Source organism: Meleagris gallopavo, chromosome 15 (genome assembly GCF_000146605.3).
Source record: "Meleagris gallopavo isolate NT-WF06-2002-E0010 breed Aviagen turkey brand Nicholas breeding stock chromosome 15, Turkey_5.1, whole genome shotgun sequence".
Classification (NCBI taxonomy): Eukaryota; Metazoa; Chordata; class Aves; order Galliformes; family Phasianidae; genus Meleagris; species Meleagris gallopavo.
In genome coordinates this window covers 16,505,379-16,520,194 of record NC_015025.2, presented here as the reverse complement: position 1 = coordinate 16,520,194, position 14,816 = coordinate 16,505,379, and the positions used below count along the sequence as shown (strand labels likewise).

The window sequence follows — 14,816 nt, the reverse complement described above, 5'->3', positions numbered from 1 at the left end:
TCTCCACGTTTGTCTGCCTGTGGTAGAAGCGTGCAGGTCCTTCCTGCCCTCTCCTGCTTTCAAGACGTCAGCTTGGTGTTCAACCTCCAGAAAAAATGACAGAAAATAAAATATTGGAAGTGCCATTTTAATAATTATAACCTCATCTGTGGAGTTAATGCATTGTTCTGAAGGTCATTTAGTCAGAAGGGTTTTTCCTGCAGGGGTGTGCTGGCACCTCCTGTTGCAGACAGGCTTCACCTGCTTGCACTGACTTCAGCTGTGGGAGGAAAAACTGATATTTTGTGTTTGAATTCATATCAGCTTCGATGCAGACAATGTTCAGGTTGAAAATGAACATATATATAGATGTCAGTGGGGTTTTCAGCTTCCAGTCCTAACACTGTGGCTGCCCGGTTGGTGACAGCTGGGAAATCACACTGAGGTCAGCACTGGGCTGGGGCTCTGACACCAGGCCAAGGGGATGTTTAATGAGCAAAACTGTAAAAGGGCTTGGGAAATTCTCGTGCTTTTGGTATCTCTGGTTCGGTTTGGTCCCACAAAAGCGCCCCTTTGGCATGGTGTCCACTCAGCATCACCAGCAGGGATGTCTCTGTACGTGCCTGCAGCTCCCTGCCCGCTGCTGAAATGAGGTGTCAGGAAGGAAAGGGGTGCAGTATGAGTTGCCTCCGGTTGGGCTGCAGCAGTGAACTTTTAATTTGACTTGTGGGGAGAGGGTTTCCCCTCCCCTGTGTGCCAGCATGGTGCTGTGCTGCTCAGGGCTGCAGGAAGGGAGGTCTGCAGAGGAGAGGTGTCATTTGTAGGCGCGTTTAAGAAAGTACTATAGTACTTATACGTATAAATCTGAATAGCTGCAAATGGCAGATAACCTTTCCTTGCTTAACACAACAGCTGGAAAAGGATGGCTGGGGCAGCACGACAGCAGTGGGGAAATTGAATCCATGGTGCCTTTTTATTGTTCCTTCTGTATTACAGGCTCTATATTTAGAAGCTTACATCACTATGGTTATGATGACAGCCTCCCCCCAGCTCCCTCCCTCTCCTCTCCCTCCCTGCTCTCCCTCCCCTAGGATGGATCACATTTTCATACCACTTACGAATCCTACAGATCTTGCAGCAGGATTTTTCTACAGCGTGCTCCTAAGTGCTGCTGCGGAGGGTGATCTACGGAGGGAGGCAGCACGTAATGTCACCCTGAAGGAGGAACAGAGCTCGCAGCACTGCTCTCACTGCCTCCATTTGTGTGAATTGGTCAGGAGCAGGGTGGAGAGTTGCTTTCTTTCCTTTTTTATTTCTTCCATTTGAACAGGAATTCCTGAGAAACCCTATTGAGGGACTAGCACTGGCACACAGCGTGGTGATTTATTTACGATGCCCGAGTGAAATGGCGAGGAGGAGGAATCAGAGATGTGTGCCAGTGACACTGAGCTGTGGGGCTGCAGCTGGCACCGTGCTGCTCAGCGTCGCCTGCTCTGCACAGGGATTTCAAGTGCTCCCATGTACTGGACAAACCTCTTGATGCAGGTGCTGCTAACGCCTAAAATATATCTGTGTTAAGCTGCTCTGTTTGGCAATTCCCACTTAGAAAAACCTCATCAAAATGTATTTTAGCCCCAAATGTCTTAAGAGTGTGAAGTGAAGGATTGCTTCCCAAGCAGCTGGGTACCTCTGGGGGCATGCAGGCCACTGCTGTCCTCACACTGAAAAGAGGGGGAGCACCAAAGTACCTGCAGTGGGGATGAGTGGGGACAGCACACAGCAGCCTTGCTGGGAGGGCCAAGGGTCAGTTGCCAGCGTGCACAGCCTGGCCTTGCCACGTTGGGGCTCACCTTGGTGCTCAGCTGGCAGCAGGTATGGCACAGGGCTCTGTGATGGAGCAGGAGAAATGCTGCTTGGGGCGCCTCTGGTTTGGTGGAACTTGGGGTTGTGGTGCCTTTCAGTAACAGGGGACATTAGTCCTGTTCGAGTGAACTTGTGTTTAAATTCAGAAGGGTCTTTCTATCCTTCTGAAAGCATCCTGGTTTTCAGTGACTTGCTCCTGTTAGACAATTGGGACATGCAGATTTATTTAACGGTCGGGAGGATTCGGCGTTAGGGGAGGATAAAGGGAACGTGGCGCATAGAAACATATGGAGCGAGACTTCAAGCGTGAAAATAAATCAGCGTTGAGAAACAAAGACCTTTTTAAATTCAGAGATTGTATACCAAAGGTTTATTTTTCCTGAAGGTTCTCTGAGAACTTGGAATGCAGTTACAATGAGAGGGGCAGCTTGCTGTGTGTGCTCTGCCTGTTCTTCGGCAGCAATTTGGCTGCAGTCACTGCAGAGCCGGCTGCGTTCCCTCCCCTCTGGGTTGGCGAGGTGTCACTCAGCAGCACAGGTACACGGGCTGCTGGAGCTGCAGTTATTCCGGGGGGGGGAGGGAAGCCCCCAGCCCCCGCCTGGATCTGGGTCAGGCTCTCCCCGCGCAGCGCTGGCGCAGCCCCGGGACGCAGCCGCAGCTTGCCGGGATGATGTCATCCTCGCTGAAAGGCAAAACTAGAAGGAAATGGAATTTCGTTCCCATTATTGAGCCGGTGTTTACAGTAGTTGTAAAATATGGCATCCTCGCCAAAATCTGTAGCGGATTGGATTTCATGCACAATGCGGCGGGTTGGAAGGATGGCTGGGAGATGACTGTGTGCCCGCTCGGCCGGGGGCTGCATGCTATCGCTGTGCGTGCAGGCAGGGAGAGGTTTCCTCTGGCTGCTGCTCGCTTGGTTCTTTTTTGTTTTTGCTTTTTCCTTGATAGAAATTGTGATGGTGATAACTGTAATGATGCAGGTAACACGGCGTGATGGCATTCAGACGTTGGTTACTACTGAAAATGTCTCAGTTGGGCTTTATAGCGGGGGGAATAGCAGGCTTTTTAAATGTTGTGAGTGTTAGGAGAGATGCGGTGCCGTTGCATGCGAGATGAAGCTGGCATCAGGGCTATTGTTTGTTATTGAAGGAGCAGCACAGGAACCAGCTATTATGTAGCTGATGGAATGCCTTTCAGAAGTCTAAAGGAGTTATCTAAAAATCTTTCAGCTTTTAAAAGCGGATGTTGGCTTTGTGAATTTTGCAAGAGCGGGACTGAAGTTCAGCTTTTACTCTGTGTTTAAATACAAATTAAACCCGGTCATTAGCCTAGATGCATCCATTTCTGTTTCCATTGTTGAGCAGTGCTGGAATAAATCCAGGTTTTGGTGCCAGTTGTGTCCCTTAGGGCACTGGGAGGTGCTCGGGGTCTCTGGTGGGCACAACCCAGCTCTGCTCCGCTGCCTGGGGAACTCAGGGGTGGGGTGGGGTGGGGTGGGTGACCGGTGGGTGCCCCTTGGCCACTGCAGTGTGAGGCTCCTGTGCGCACCTCCCGGTGCACAGCCCACCGTGCCTTGCTCCAAACTGCCTGATTCGGTGTTCCCGAGCAAGCAAGCAGAACCAGAAAAGGGCATTTGGGCCCTGGCTGCCTCCTGGCTGCTCTCTGAAGCTGCTGTTCTGTGGGAAGGTGCAGCCGTGCAGTCTGCCTGCAGGTCTGGAGAATTAACCTCGAGTCTGATGCAAATAGAGAATATGAGATACAGCGATGAAGATTCTTTCTGAAGAGAGGAAAATGGAGACAGTGAGTGCCCCTTGTTGCAGATGAAGTAAATGATCCTGTAGAGTCAGGAGTGGCTGTGCTGGAGGCTGCACCCCCTGTCCCATCCCCCGAGCCCTCCTCCCTCCCCTCGCTGCCCTGGGGAGGTGGGGGATCCCTCAGGCTGCTGCCCCGGGCCCAGCCAGCATGGCAGGCTTTGGTGGCGAAAAGGAATTGTAAAATCAAATTGACTACTGCAGAATTCAGGCAGTTCTTGTTATGAACATAATTGGCCTGATTGGAGGGGAAAGGCACAGCAACTTCAAACATGCCAAAACCATGAAAAATTTCAGCATTGTAAATACCACTGTTCAGCAAGGAATTCTCATTCTAAGTAAAAATCTCCTGAGGAATAATAGAGGATGAGATAAAAATGCTGGAATTCTTGTATGGCATCCGTACATCAAAGCAGAAATTATTGCATTGTCTGTTTGATGACGGGTAAATCTGTGCATGCATGCAGGTATCTGCAGATATATATGTATATTTTACCTTCTTTCTAAATGTGGATGCAGAGATGCAAAAGGATTCACCTTTATGCCACTGAAAAGCGTTAATGGAGAAATGAGGTTCGGATTCTTTAAAATTGTTTAGAAAGAAGAATGCTCAGGGCTGCAGCACATGCAGCAGTGTGCGATCCGGTACCGAATGCAGTGCTGGGAGCTGTGCTGAGCGGTGCTGTGCCGATCCGTGTGTTTGTATTAGGTCAATAAAGATGCTCTGCCGGCTGCATCTGCAGATACAGTAGCCAATTGATCTAATGCAGTTTCTAAAGGCTTTCTATACAGGTGATGTCATCCTTTTAGCTCGGTTCCCCTCCCACTCTCTTTCCTCCTTATTAGATATTTCATCTTGCTGCGGAGCATCCAATCGATGGGAGCTTCTCCTGAGGGAGCTGCTGAGAAGCAAGCAAAGATAGTAGGAATTGGGGCTCCAGCAGGCAGCTCGCTGTAGCCATGGACGTACGGTTTGGTTGTGCATTACAGAAATGTTTTAATTGGAAAAGCTAGGCGTGGATGGACTGTGTCTGACTGATGCATTAGAATACTAAGCAACACTGCAGAGTTGTAAACTGCATTAAAAAAAAAAAAAAAAAAAAGGAGGGGTGGGGGGGCAAAAGAGAAAAGGGTTTGTATTGCAGAAGCTTCTAATGCATTCCACAGTGCAAACCTGTTAGAGCACATATCCTGGAGCTACAGTCCGGAGACTAATTCAATTTTTGCAGTTATGATGGACAAGAGTATAAAGAAGAAACTTTAATATCCGGGGTGTGGGATTCCTGAATTGCCTGGGATGCTGAAGAACCTGTGCAAAATTTCATCTACGATAGGAATGTGAAGTTTCTGAAAGTGGACCTGAAGATAAGCCACTCGTAAATGCATTTTAGGGAAGAGAAAAAAGGAATTGGAAGAATTCTTATCTCACCTTTTAATGTATTGTTGCTGTAACGTGCAATTCGAATCCATTTCAGAATTAATTCCATCTTAGCAGCACTTTTCAGGTACATGCCTCTTGCCTGGGGGAACCCTTGGATATTTGTATTGGAAGAGCTAGGAAACATTTTGACTTGAATTGATGTGCTTGTTAAAACCGGAACATTTTAATAGGAATTGCTGCTGCTAACTCACTGCAACACTGCAAACTACTCCGGTACGGGAGAACTGTGATCGAGTTCGGTGTGAAATTCAAGCCTGAGAAGTTGCATACATCTATATTTGCTGCTTTGGTTTATGACTTTTCACAAGAATCCAGAGAGGATTTTACTTGCTATTTTTTTTTTCTTCCCTCTGTGGCTTTTATTTGAGAAAGGAAACTTTTTTTCTCAGCCTAAGAAATGGCTTTTCTTGTTCGCTGCTACGCCAACTGCCTGCAGCCGTGGGCCTCCAAAGTAAGTAGGATTTTGTGTGTGGTGCTTTCTGGGGGCTGCAATGCATGGGGCTGATGGGGTGCTGCATCTCGGAGCTGCGGGCTCTGTGCGGGGCTCCTCTGCTGGAGTCCTTTCTGAGTGGGAAGGGAGGACCTGGAAATATTGAAATGGTGTTGTGTATACTAATAGCCTGCAAATGGACAGGAAGCATAAAAATGTCATTTTCTTAGGAAACGTTTAAAGCTTGCTTTTTATCCTGTCAATATATGGAGCAAGTATAATGGAAGTGTAATGTTTTTATGACTGCCTGTGTATATTGCTAACTTGAACGTATTGATGTCTGAGCCCACTGATGCTCTGACACTGGAGCAGTATGAGGCTGCACTGCTTGCTTCCTTTGTGCAGCGTTGTGGAACTGGTTAATTATTTAGCTGAACTATGAAATTATAATTAGCTTCAAGAGGCACTATTTAGTCTGTTTGAAGATGCCGTGTTTGTGTGGGGCTGGGGAAGGAAGGGTGTTTCTTTTAAAGAAGGTAATGAGATCTGGAACATTCGAGCAGCCCAACCGACTGAGATAAAAGCCTGTAAAGAAATATAGAAGATGCACTGTTTGTCAGGCTGCGGGTTGGTTTGCTCGGAACATTGCAAGAGTTCCCCGTGTTGTACTGAGGCTGAGAGCAGTGCCAGCACCCAACACACAGGAATTGCTCTACAAACCTGAGGCCAGGCACACACACCTTGGAATCTCTTACAGTTCTCTATTTGCCTCCGTGAGCTTCTGCCACACAGGGCTGAGGACTGTGCACGTTCCCCGTGTGGCACAGGCAGTGGGGAGCGGGAGAAATCCCTCTGCTCTAGGGATCAGGAGATGTGGCACTGGCTTCAAAGCAAGAAATATGCTCTCTAGTTGGTTCCAAGAAGTTTCTGGGACCAAGTGGCACAGCAGTGTGCAGACACACTGCAGGGAAACCCAGCTGGGTGGGCTTGATGGGTTTCCTTTTTTTGAAATAGGAGCTGACCGTGTGCAGGGGGTAGCACTGGGATTTAGGGTTTCCACACAGGGTTGCCAAAATTAAGGTGGGAATTGGGTGTGTGCTTGTGGCCCAGCTCAGCAGCGCTGTGTGCTGAGGCTGCCGGTGCCATTGGCGAAAGCCAAGGGAGCAACGGGCGCTCAGAACTCGTGTGCTGGAACACGTGGCTCTGACTGTGGGCTCCCTGGGTCCCATTGGACACCCCTGGTGCCTCCAGTGTATGTGCAGATTCCTTTACTTTGTCTCTTCCTCATCTGCAGACACGCAGTGTGCAGGGTTTGGTTTCCTGGGGCTCGGCTCGCCCGCACCGCCCTTGGAAAGAAGCTCTGAATGCGTGATGCTGCTTAAAAAATGGCAGTGCTTAGTCACGTTTGGGCTTCTGCTGGGATGGCTCTTTCAGGAGAGTTTGGGCCTAAGTGAGAAACCAAAAAATGAGAAAGCGCTGTGCTCAGATAAGGCTTTGCAGGGGGAAAGATGATTGTAAGGACTTGTGGCCCCCTGTGTCAGCGCTGGGGATGGCACCCAGCACACTGCTGCCGTTTATTCACTCGTTTGCAATTCATAAATGAAATGCTGTAAAATGTTGGGCAGTAGGATGGGTTGTTTTTTTTTCTCCTTTCTTTTGTCGTTGACGCTGTTGTTTTCTTTCTTTTAAACAATTGCTGCAAGCTAGTAGCTGCTTTTGTGTATCAGTCCTCGGATAATTTGTTGTCTTTGAAACCAACCCAGGAAAAGCAGCTGTTCCCCCTCCTGCAGAACCCCCCAGAGCTCCTGTAAGTCCCTGCAACCCCCAAAGCTTTGGAAACTCATCCATTCCTGAAGCTCTGCAGCTCTGGAAAGCAGGACTGACCACAGCGGTTGTCTGAGTGCCATCTGATCTCATTCCCTTTTCTGAACTTCGAACCCTGTTTTCTCTGTGATGGGTGTTTTATCATAATATGTATTACAATAAAATAACTGACCTGAGAATTTTAAATATGCAAGTTCATAACTTTGACTTGGAAATGTCAGGTGTTTTATAACCATGCTCTGTAGCTGGAACCGCTTCTGGCTGCAGAGCAGCAAACATCTCATCTTTGCTTTCTCAGTGACTAAACCAAAGTTCCACAGACTTCTGTGGATATCTGTCCCAGATTTTTAAATTAGATGCTATTAAAGTGTGATGTAGGACAACAGTCTGAAAATGGACGGTTGACTCAGTTGTAATTAGAGCTGTTCAGAATGTGGCAGAGTAACATTACATCTATTAAATCAGAGCAGAATGAAGTCACGTTTCTTGTGACTAAGCAGGAAGGTGAGCTGATGTGAGGGCACGCAAAGGAGGGTGGCAGTGGGACTTCATGGCTGTCTGGTGACGTGGGAGCTGCCTGGGGGAGCGCTGGGAGCTGTTGCCTCTAGGAGAGGAGCTGTGGATGCAGAGAGGTCCGTGCCCCTCATCTCCCTGAGAGCAGGTCTGTTCCTTTTGGCTTCCAAAGTAAAGGAGATGGAGCAGATGTTTTCCTGCATTAAAGACTGCAAAAAGGAGGATAAATCAAGAGAAGAAAGTCAAGGGTGAGTTTCTGCAGTGCACCTGCAGCCTGGTGTGTGAGCCCTGCCTGCAGGACCGTGCCAGCAGTGATCAGGGCACTGCTGTGGCAGAGCTGTGGGCTGGCCAGGCTGTGTTCACAAGGGCATCAAGCACCCAGCTCACACCAAGTGCTTTTCCTATGATGCACAGTATTTGAATGCAAACAAAGTCATGATTTCAAATACATCTCAGCAAGACTTGGATTGTCTTTATAATTCTGACTGTATCTTCTAGTGTCTGCGCTGCACTCTCTGCTATGAGACTTGTAAACACAGACACATTATGAAGTCAGAACTCTTTTTAATGCTAATCCTAGCAATTGAGATGTGTCAGGTCCTCCACTGATAGAAGTGTTATGTACTGCCTAAAATTTCCCAAGCCCAGAATGCGTGCACAGCTGCCCTGTTGGTGTGGCAGTAGGGCCTGACAGGGAAACACAGTGATTAGACAACATATCTATAAAGGGTAATTAAAAAGGGATGCTTTTGGAGATAATGTGCTTGTTACAGAAAATAAGGATCTTTGACCTAACATCTCAGCTTCTAAATTGTTTGATCCTGGCAGGAAACACCTTCATTTAAGACCCCAGGTGCACATTAAAGTTGTCTTCTGTTGTAAGACAGACATTTACTTTCTCCTTTTTCCAGGTTTCTGTCGTCTTCTCCCTCTCTGCTGCTCAGATAAAGTCTATTAATTCTAAGCGTAATAACAAGAGGTACATTTATTCCATACAAATTTGTGTCAGGAGTAGAGGAGAAGATTTGGAGTCATTTTCCATTCCATTCCCATTTCTGCTGCTGTCTGGCAGGGATGTGATGCAAGCTTTAGTTATCCATAAATAAAAGCAGGCTAACATCATCTTCTGATTTCAAAGGGCATCAGTTTGAGATCCTGAGCTGAAACCCTCATGCAATTAAAGATTATTTTCGGCTCATCAGAAAGAAAACAGAGCTTTGATAGCGTGTCCTTGATTTGATTAGTTGTCATCCTTGTCTTTGCTCATGCACTTGTGTAGAAAGTAGCCCAGGTAGCATGAATTTAAAATATTGCCAGTGCAAATAGAACAACTAACCCTTCACTTTCTTTCTGCAGTAGATTTTAGCAGCATCTTGTCCTCCTGGCCTTGCTTCTCCATCTGAGCTCCATGTGCCCGAAGCTATGTCCAGTGCTGAGCTCCGGCACAGGTGGGACCCATGGGTGCTCACCAGCCCTCTGCCAGGCTCTTGTGTGATGGCAAACGCAGCCTGGGGTTGCCCTGTGGGTTCGTCTGACTTCCCAGTCCCTTTTTAGCTCTCTGGTTTCAGTTTTTGAAGCTTTGGCCAGCTCCTCAGAATATTGCTTTTCCACGTTTCCTGATCTCTCCCATCTCCATCCCCTCCAACAGGAGAATTGCTTTCTTGCATATTTCAAGCGAAACTCCTTTTTCATGCACTTTTTGTTTGTTAATTTATGAAGACGAAACATTTTTAGCGCAAGCACTTTGGCATTTACTCCAGAAAGCCTGAATTTTCTTATACTCCAGCGTACAATAAGTTGACGTTAATGCAAGCTCACATCCTACTACTTTCAACAGAAAGCCTTTTCCTGAAGGATTGTTTTTATCGGAAATTGGCTCTTAATATGCAAATAAACATCTAGCTTTTCATTTATTTCCTCCTGGGCTTTGTTTGGTTTAAAGCTGCTTTGTTACGGTTCTGCTCACAGCAGCGAGCTGGCTCGGGACCACCCTGTTCTGCTCCTCACAGCCACATTCCTGGATGAATGCAGCCAAGATGCAGGTGGAGGGATGGTGCTGCTTTGTTCTCCATAGGGCTGAGGGCCTCGTGCACGAGGCAGAGAGCCCAGAGCTGATCCATCACAGTGCCAGACTGGCACAGCTGGGGGCACTGGTGGCCTTGGCGCTGCCTCCTGGGGCTGCCCAGCACTCGCTGAGGGGCTGGAACTGCCATCACCACGATGCTTTACCAATCAGTGGATATAAGAGCTTATAAATTATGCAGCCGAGACGAAGCTCAGTGTAAATCTGGAATTTTGCACGTCCATGGATGAGAGCTCCCCAGGCAGCGGGCTGCTGCCTCCTGCTCAGCTGCCAGGGCTCCCGTGGCTCTGAAATGTGGGTTCCATGTGGGATTTGGAGCATTCAGAGCTGTCATCGCTACTTGTGTGCTGCCATAGCTGTTTAGCCCAGGCTCCTTCTAGTCTTGCAGTACATTGGTTTTTCAGTGATGAGGACGAATGGCAAAACTCAAACTTGGGCACTAAAAATAAGACTTCTTGAGCATCGTTATTGTAACATTTTCATAATAAAAAAACACAGTTCTTGGTATTTTAAAATGTTGTATAGTCAGTAGAACAAAACGGAGTTGATCTGTATTAATTGGTGGTAAGAAAAAAAAAAAACACCACCACAAAGCAAACAAAGAAAAACTCAACAAAACAAACGCAATTTCTGTTTACACATTGGCTATTCCCAGAATTACGGAGCTTCGGCAGCACTCATGGTTTTCATACCAAAGGTTTTCTCAGCCAAAGTCCACCCTTATCTCCAACACTGAGACGTTTGTGTGTCAGATGCTGAGCATTATCGTGAGTTAAAGCATAGTGGTAATCTATTATTTAAACATATGAAAACCAAATTAAAATTGCATTACGTATGTGGTTTAAGGCAACGCCAGAATTCCATTTGAAATTCTGTCCTCATGTCACCTTGTTGTAACTAAGGAGATGTCATACTTCTGAGGATGTTTCCCTGCTTGGGATGAGCCATGCAGACCAAGAACCTCTCAGCTGCTGTGGGCACAGAGCAGCCTCAAGGGATTTTGCATATTTTTTTGATTCTTTTTGCTTTGTTTTCCTATTTTCTTTTGTGAGCCTGAGGTTACTGTGAGAAGGCTGGAAAGGCAGGTTTAAGGCACTGTAAGGCTGTCATGCATGCAGTGGGCTTGGTCCCCGTTTCTTTGAGACTCAAGGTACAACTGCAGCTAATGAGCTGAAGTAAGATCTGAAATAAAATTGGCAGCAAGTGCCTCCTTTGTACAGTTCAGAAAGGAGAGCTACCTGAGAAGTTTGGTACCTTTCTTCTTTGCATGATGCTATTGGAGGCTACAGGATTTGAGCTGAACCTATCGGGCAAATATTTGATCCATCAGGAGGTGAACATCAGCCCTGAGCTGAGCTCTGAGGCTGCACGCTTTGGCAGTTCAGTTCCAGGGCTGGCCATTGCCTTCATGGAGTCAAAACAATAATAATAATAATAAATCATTGCTGCTCTTTAAAAATCTGAAGAAATCTTTTGCTCCCTGTGTGGAATATCTGTGGTAAGGAGGAAATGGTTTTGTTTGCATTAAGTCGGTTGATGACTGATGTCAGCATACATAATTGAGCTGGGCTCGTTTTGCCCTCTGAGGAGTAGCTTTCTTCTCTCCCATTAGCACAGCTCTGTATGTATTTTATACTTACATCTCTGATTTGGAGAACTGTGGCTTGTGTGCAAAAAGGAGGTGAAAAGCAGAGTTTATTTGTAATAATTACTTCGAGAAAAGGGCTAATGAAACACTGAAAAATAACTTTAGAGAACTCCAGTGGCAAATAAAACGTAGAAGACAAGGTTTGCTCAAGCTGAGGGTGTGTGAAACAGCACTGATGGTGGAGTTGGTGAGATGAAGGAATGGAGAAGGTGCAGCAGAACCTGTGCCAAGGAAACTGAAAACAGTGCTCCTGTGCTAAGCAGAGCTGCTGCCTGAGAGTTGGGACAGAAGTGAGGATGTACCTTTAACTTTCTAGCAGTTGCAGTCATGGTTTGGTTTGTAGGAAAGGTGTCAGAGGTGTACATGGCATTGGCCAGGGGAGAGGAAATGCAGAAATGTGGGCAGAGCTAGTTCATTCCAATGGCAGCTCTGTGAAAGGGCTGGAATCAAGGGCATCAATGAACAACAAGCATTTGAAGGGAAGGGGGGAGCCTTCTTTAACTCACAGGTTGTGACGGGCTGAACTTTGCATCAGCCAAGAAAGAAAAATTGCTGCACTGGGCTGTGATGGAGCTCGAGTGTGAGCATTTCCCAAATCTCAGGGGTTACCAAGTGCTGTCACAGTTAATGCCCTCGGGATTTGTTAATGGGTTCCAGCTTAAAACAGTGGCAACTCCATAATAGAAAATCCCACGTGATGAGACCCACATCCTTTATTTTGCTTTGAATGGGGATTGTGAGGTGGCATGCAGCCGGTGGGCGCGAGGGCTGCGCCGTCTCCTCTGCTCTGTTCCAGGGATATCAGCCCCATGTTGTTTCTGGACATTGCTCATGCTGGCAACGTTTCAGGGAACTTCAGAAAAAGCAAATAAGGTGTGAAGTTACCGACAGTCTGTGAAAGCAAGGACAAAACTTGCTTACGCAGCCTGCAGAAGGACAGAGCGTTCCTGCGTCTGGGGCTGTGGAGCTCCTCCTGTGTCCTGCAGGCATCGATCTGCTGTGCACATCCCTGCAGGAATCTGGTGGCACGCTCTGCTCCCAAGGAGTAAAGGGCAAGGGGAAGCTTTTATTTCCTTGTGGTTCATTTTTCTTCCTTTAATTCCCGCTTTTGGTGGATGCTGTCTGCCAGGAGATTTGCACAGACTGTGCTTCTTCAGTAGTTCTCATTCTGGGGGTGAGTCCTTTGGTTGTTATCCTCATTGCAGAGTGACTCCGTGTGTGTTCCATAAACTGCTTCTACAGATACTGAAAGTCACTGTGTGGGTCTCGTGTCCTCCTTTGTGTTAATTTATGTTGCTAATTTGTGTTGTAAATGCCCTTCCAACCTCTTTTCTAAGGTTATCCAAACTGTTTAAGGAAACGCTGATACCTATTTTCAAAACTTGCAAAGTCACTGACTCGTGGCTTCTCAGTACGACAGGTACCAGCAAATTTGCTCCCATAGGAAATGCAGCACGAAGAGCATGGATCTCTGTGCCCGAAGAGATGTCTCAGTCCTTTCCCTGCAAAGAACAGGGAATGCAGAGACTAAATTCTCACTTTATCCCCCTTGCTTGTTAGCTTCTGCCCACTAATTACTTACGACTTCAGTGGCTGCTTTCTCTTTGCGTAAATTCTGCAATAACTTTTCCACAGCCTCCATTTTTAGGCATTCCCAAGAAGCACATCAGGAGAAATTTATCCTTGGGGTAAAGCTCATTGTGGGTGTGCTTCTCAAGAGTAGGTTGGTGATCAGCATGTAAGAAGATCCCATCGTGCAGCACAGGACATGTGCGGTCTTATAAATCTGCCATACCAAAATTAGCTTTTAATTTAATTTCCCAGTGTTCTGTGATTTCTCTTTTGAGAATCAGTGGTGTTTACATCAGAAGGGAATGTCACTGCAGACGTGCTCTACTTGGGGCTGTAGGAATGGTCTGCTCCCTTCCTGTGACCTACACAGCGAATGTCGTGGGGAAAGTTGGCACATCACTTACACATCCTGCGTCATCAGAGGTATGGATCTATTGATGCAAAACTAAATTAATTATATAGACTAATTTAGAAAATGAATGTTAATTGAGAATTCCTGTTCAGACGCACGCGTCCCGCTAACGTGGTGGGTTTTGCTGTCTTTGCATCAGGCTATCTTGGCTATCAGACACCTCAGTCTGGATGTCTGGAAAATGTGATGCAGGGAGGTACAGCACAGTAATGCACCAAGTAGCAGGAAAATGAGGTGGAAATTTCTATGTGTAAAACTCAGAGGGGTCAAAATCACTGCAAAGCAGCGATGGTTGTGGGGGAGAAGGACTGAGCTTTGGAAATTTGGGTTGGTTATGATGATGAGAGTGAGCAGCTGGTTGGTTCACTGCTCATCCTAACGAACATGGGAAGCTGTACATTTCTGCTAGGGGATAGAGAGCAGCAGGAAAGCTGATATGTTTTTAGGAGGATATTGTGGCATTCAGCCTCTCTGTCAATAAGCTTGGACTAGAAAGTAGTAGAGAAGGGTGCATGCTTTGGGTGCTCTACAGAGCATATCTGCCTCATAAAAGGCAGTTATAGTCAGAAACAATCTTTACAAAATAATTCAGGGATTTTTACAGCGTGTTTCTACATGCTGAGTGGCTCTTCTCCCTCCCGTGCTTGCTGTGTTGGCCATTTAGCAGGGTGGTACATATGGCTAAGTGAATAATTTAGATGGAAGTCCCAGTTCATACACCTAGCAATGGCACGAAGTCTAAGCCTCTAGATGAGAGAGAAATTGGTTGTTTTAATGCTAAGACCACAAATACCCACTCTCTCGTGATGCACAGAACACTTTGTTGGTTGTGTAGAAAGCTGTCGTGGAACCAAAGACAGCCATGATTATTGAACATGGTGCTCTCCTGGGGGGTTAGCTGTCAGTCTGCTGTCCTCTTGTCCTCAGGTCTGCCAGGTCTGGGGGAGAAGTCAGTATTTTTGGGTGGGGAAAGGGAGCACCAACACTTTTCCCTAAGAGTTTCAGTCGCAGTGAATGTAATACTGTGAACGTCTCCTTCTGAAAACACAACCAGTGAGTCTTTGCTGGGTGCTGCCTGCTGAACAGGAAGGAATATGCAATTTTCTCTAATTTTTTAGTGTCTGGTTGTGGTGTGTAGGCGTGATTCCGTGTTGTGTGAGGTAAGTACTCCATTTCTAGCCACAGCACGCATCTCTAGACTGGCTGGGCAAGTGTGTTGGCTCTTGGATGGAAACCTCAG

The 14,816-nt window shown here is 46.9% G+C and overlaps 1 protein-coding gene across 10 annotated transcripts in view; it reads left to right on the top strand.

The window, feature by feature from the left end:
- RAPGEF6 (Rap guanine nucleotide exchange factor 6) overlaps window positions 1-14,816 on the top strand; it is a 73,579-nt gene that overhangs the window by 13,651 nt on the left and 45,112 nt on the right. The window contains exon 1 of one of the 10 annotated variants that reach the window (XM_010719259.3): window positions 4,797-5,545. The exons of 7 other annotated variants lie outside the window; for them this stretch is intronic. In XM_010719259.3, coding sequence (XP_010717561.2) covers window positions 5,492-5,545 — 54 coding nt within the window. In that variant the 5' untranslated portion in view covers window positions 4,797-5,491. Of the gene's footprint in view, window positions 1-4,796; window positions 5,546-12,577; window positions 12,767-13,440; window positions 13,588-14,816 lie in introns of those variants that run through there. 2 more of the 10 variants (XM_019620517.2, XM_019620516.2) reach the window with 2 other exon arrangements.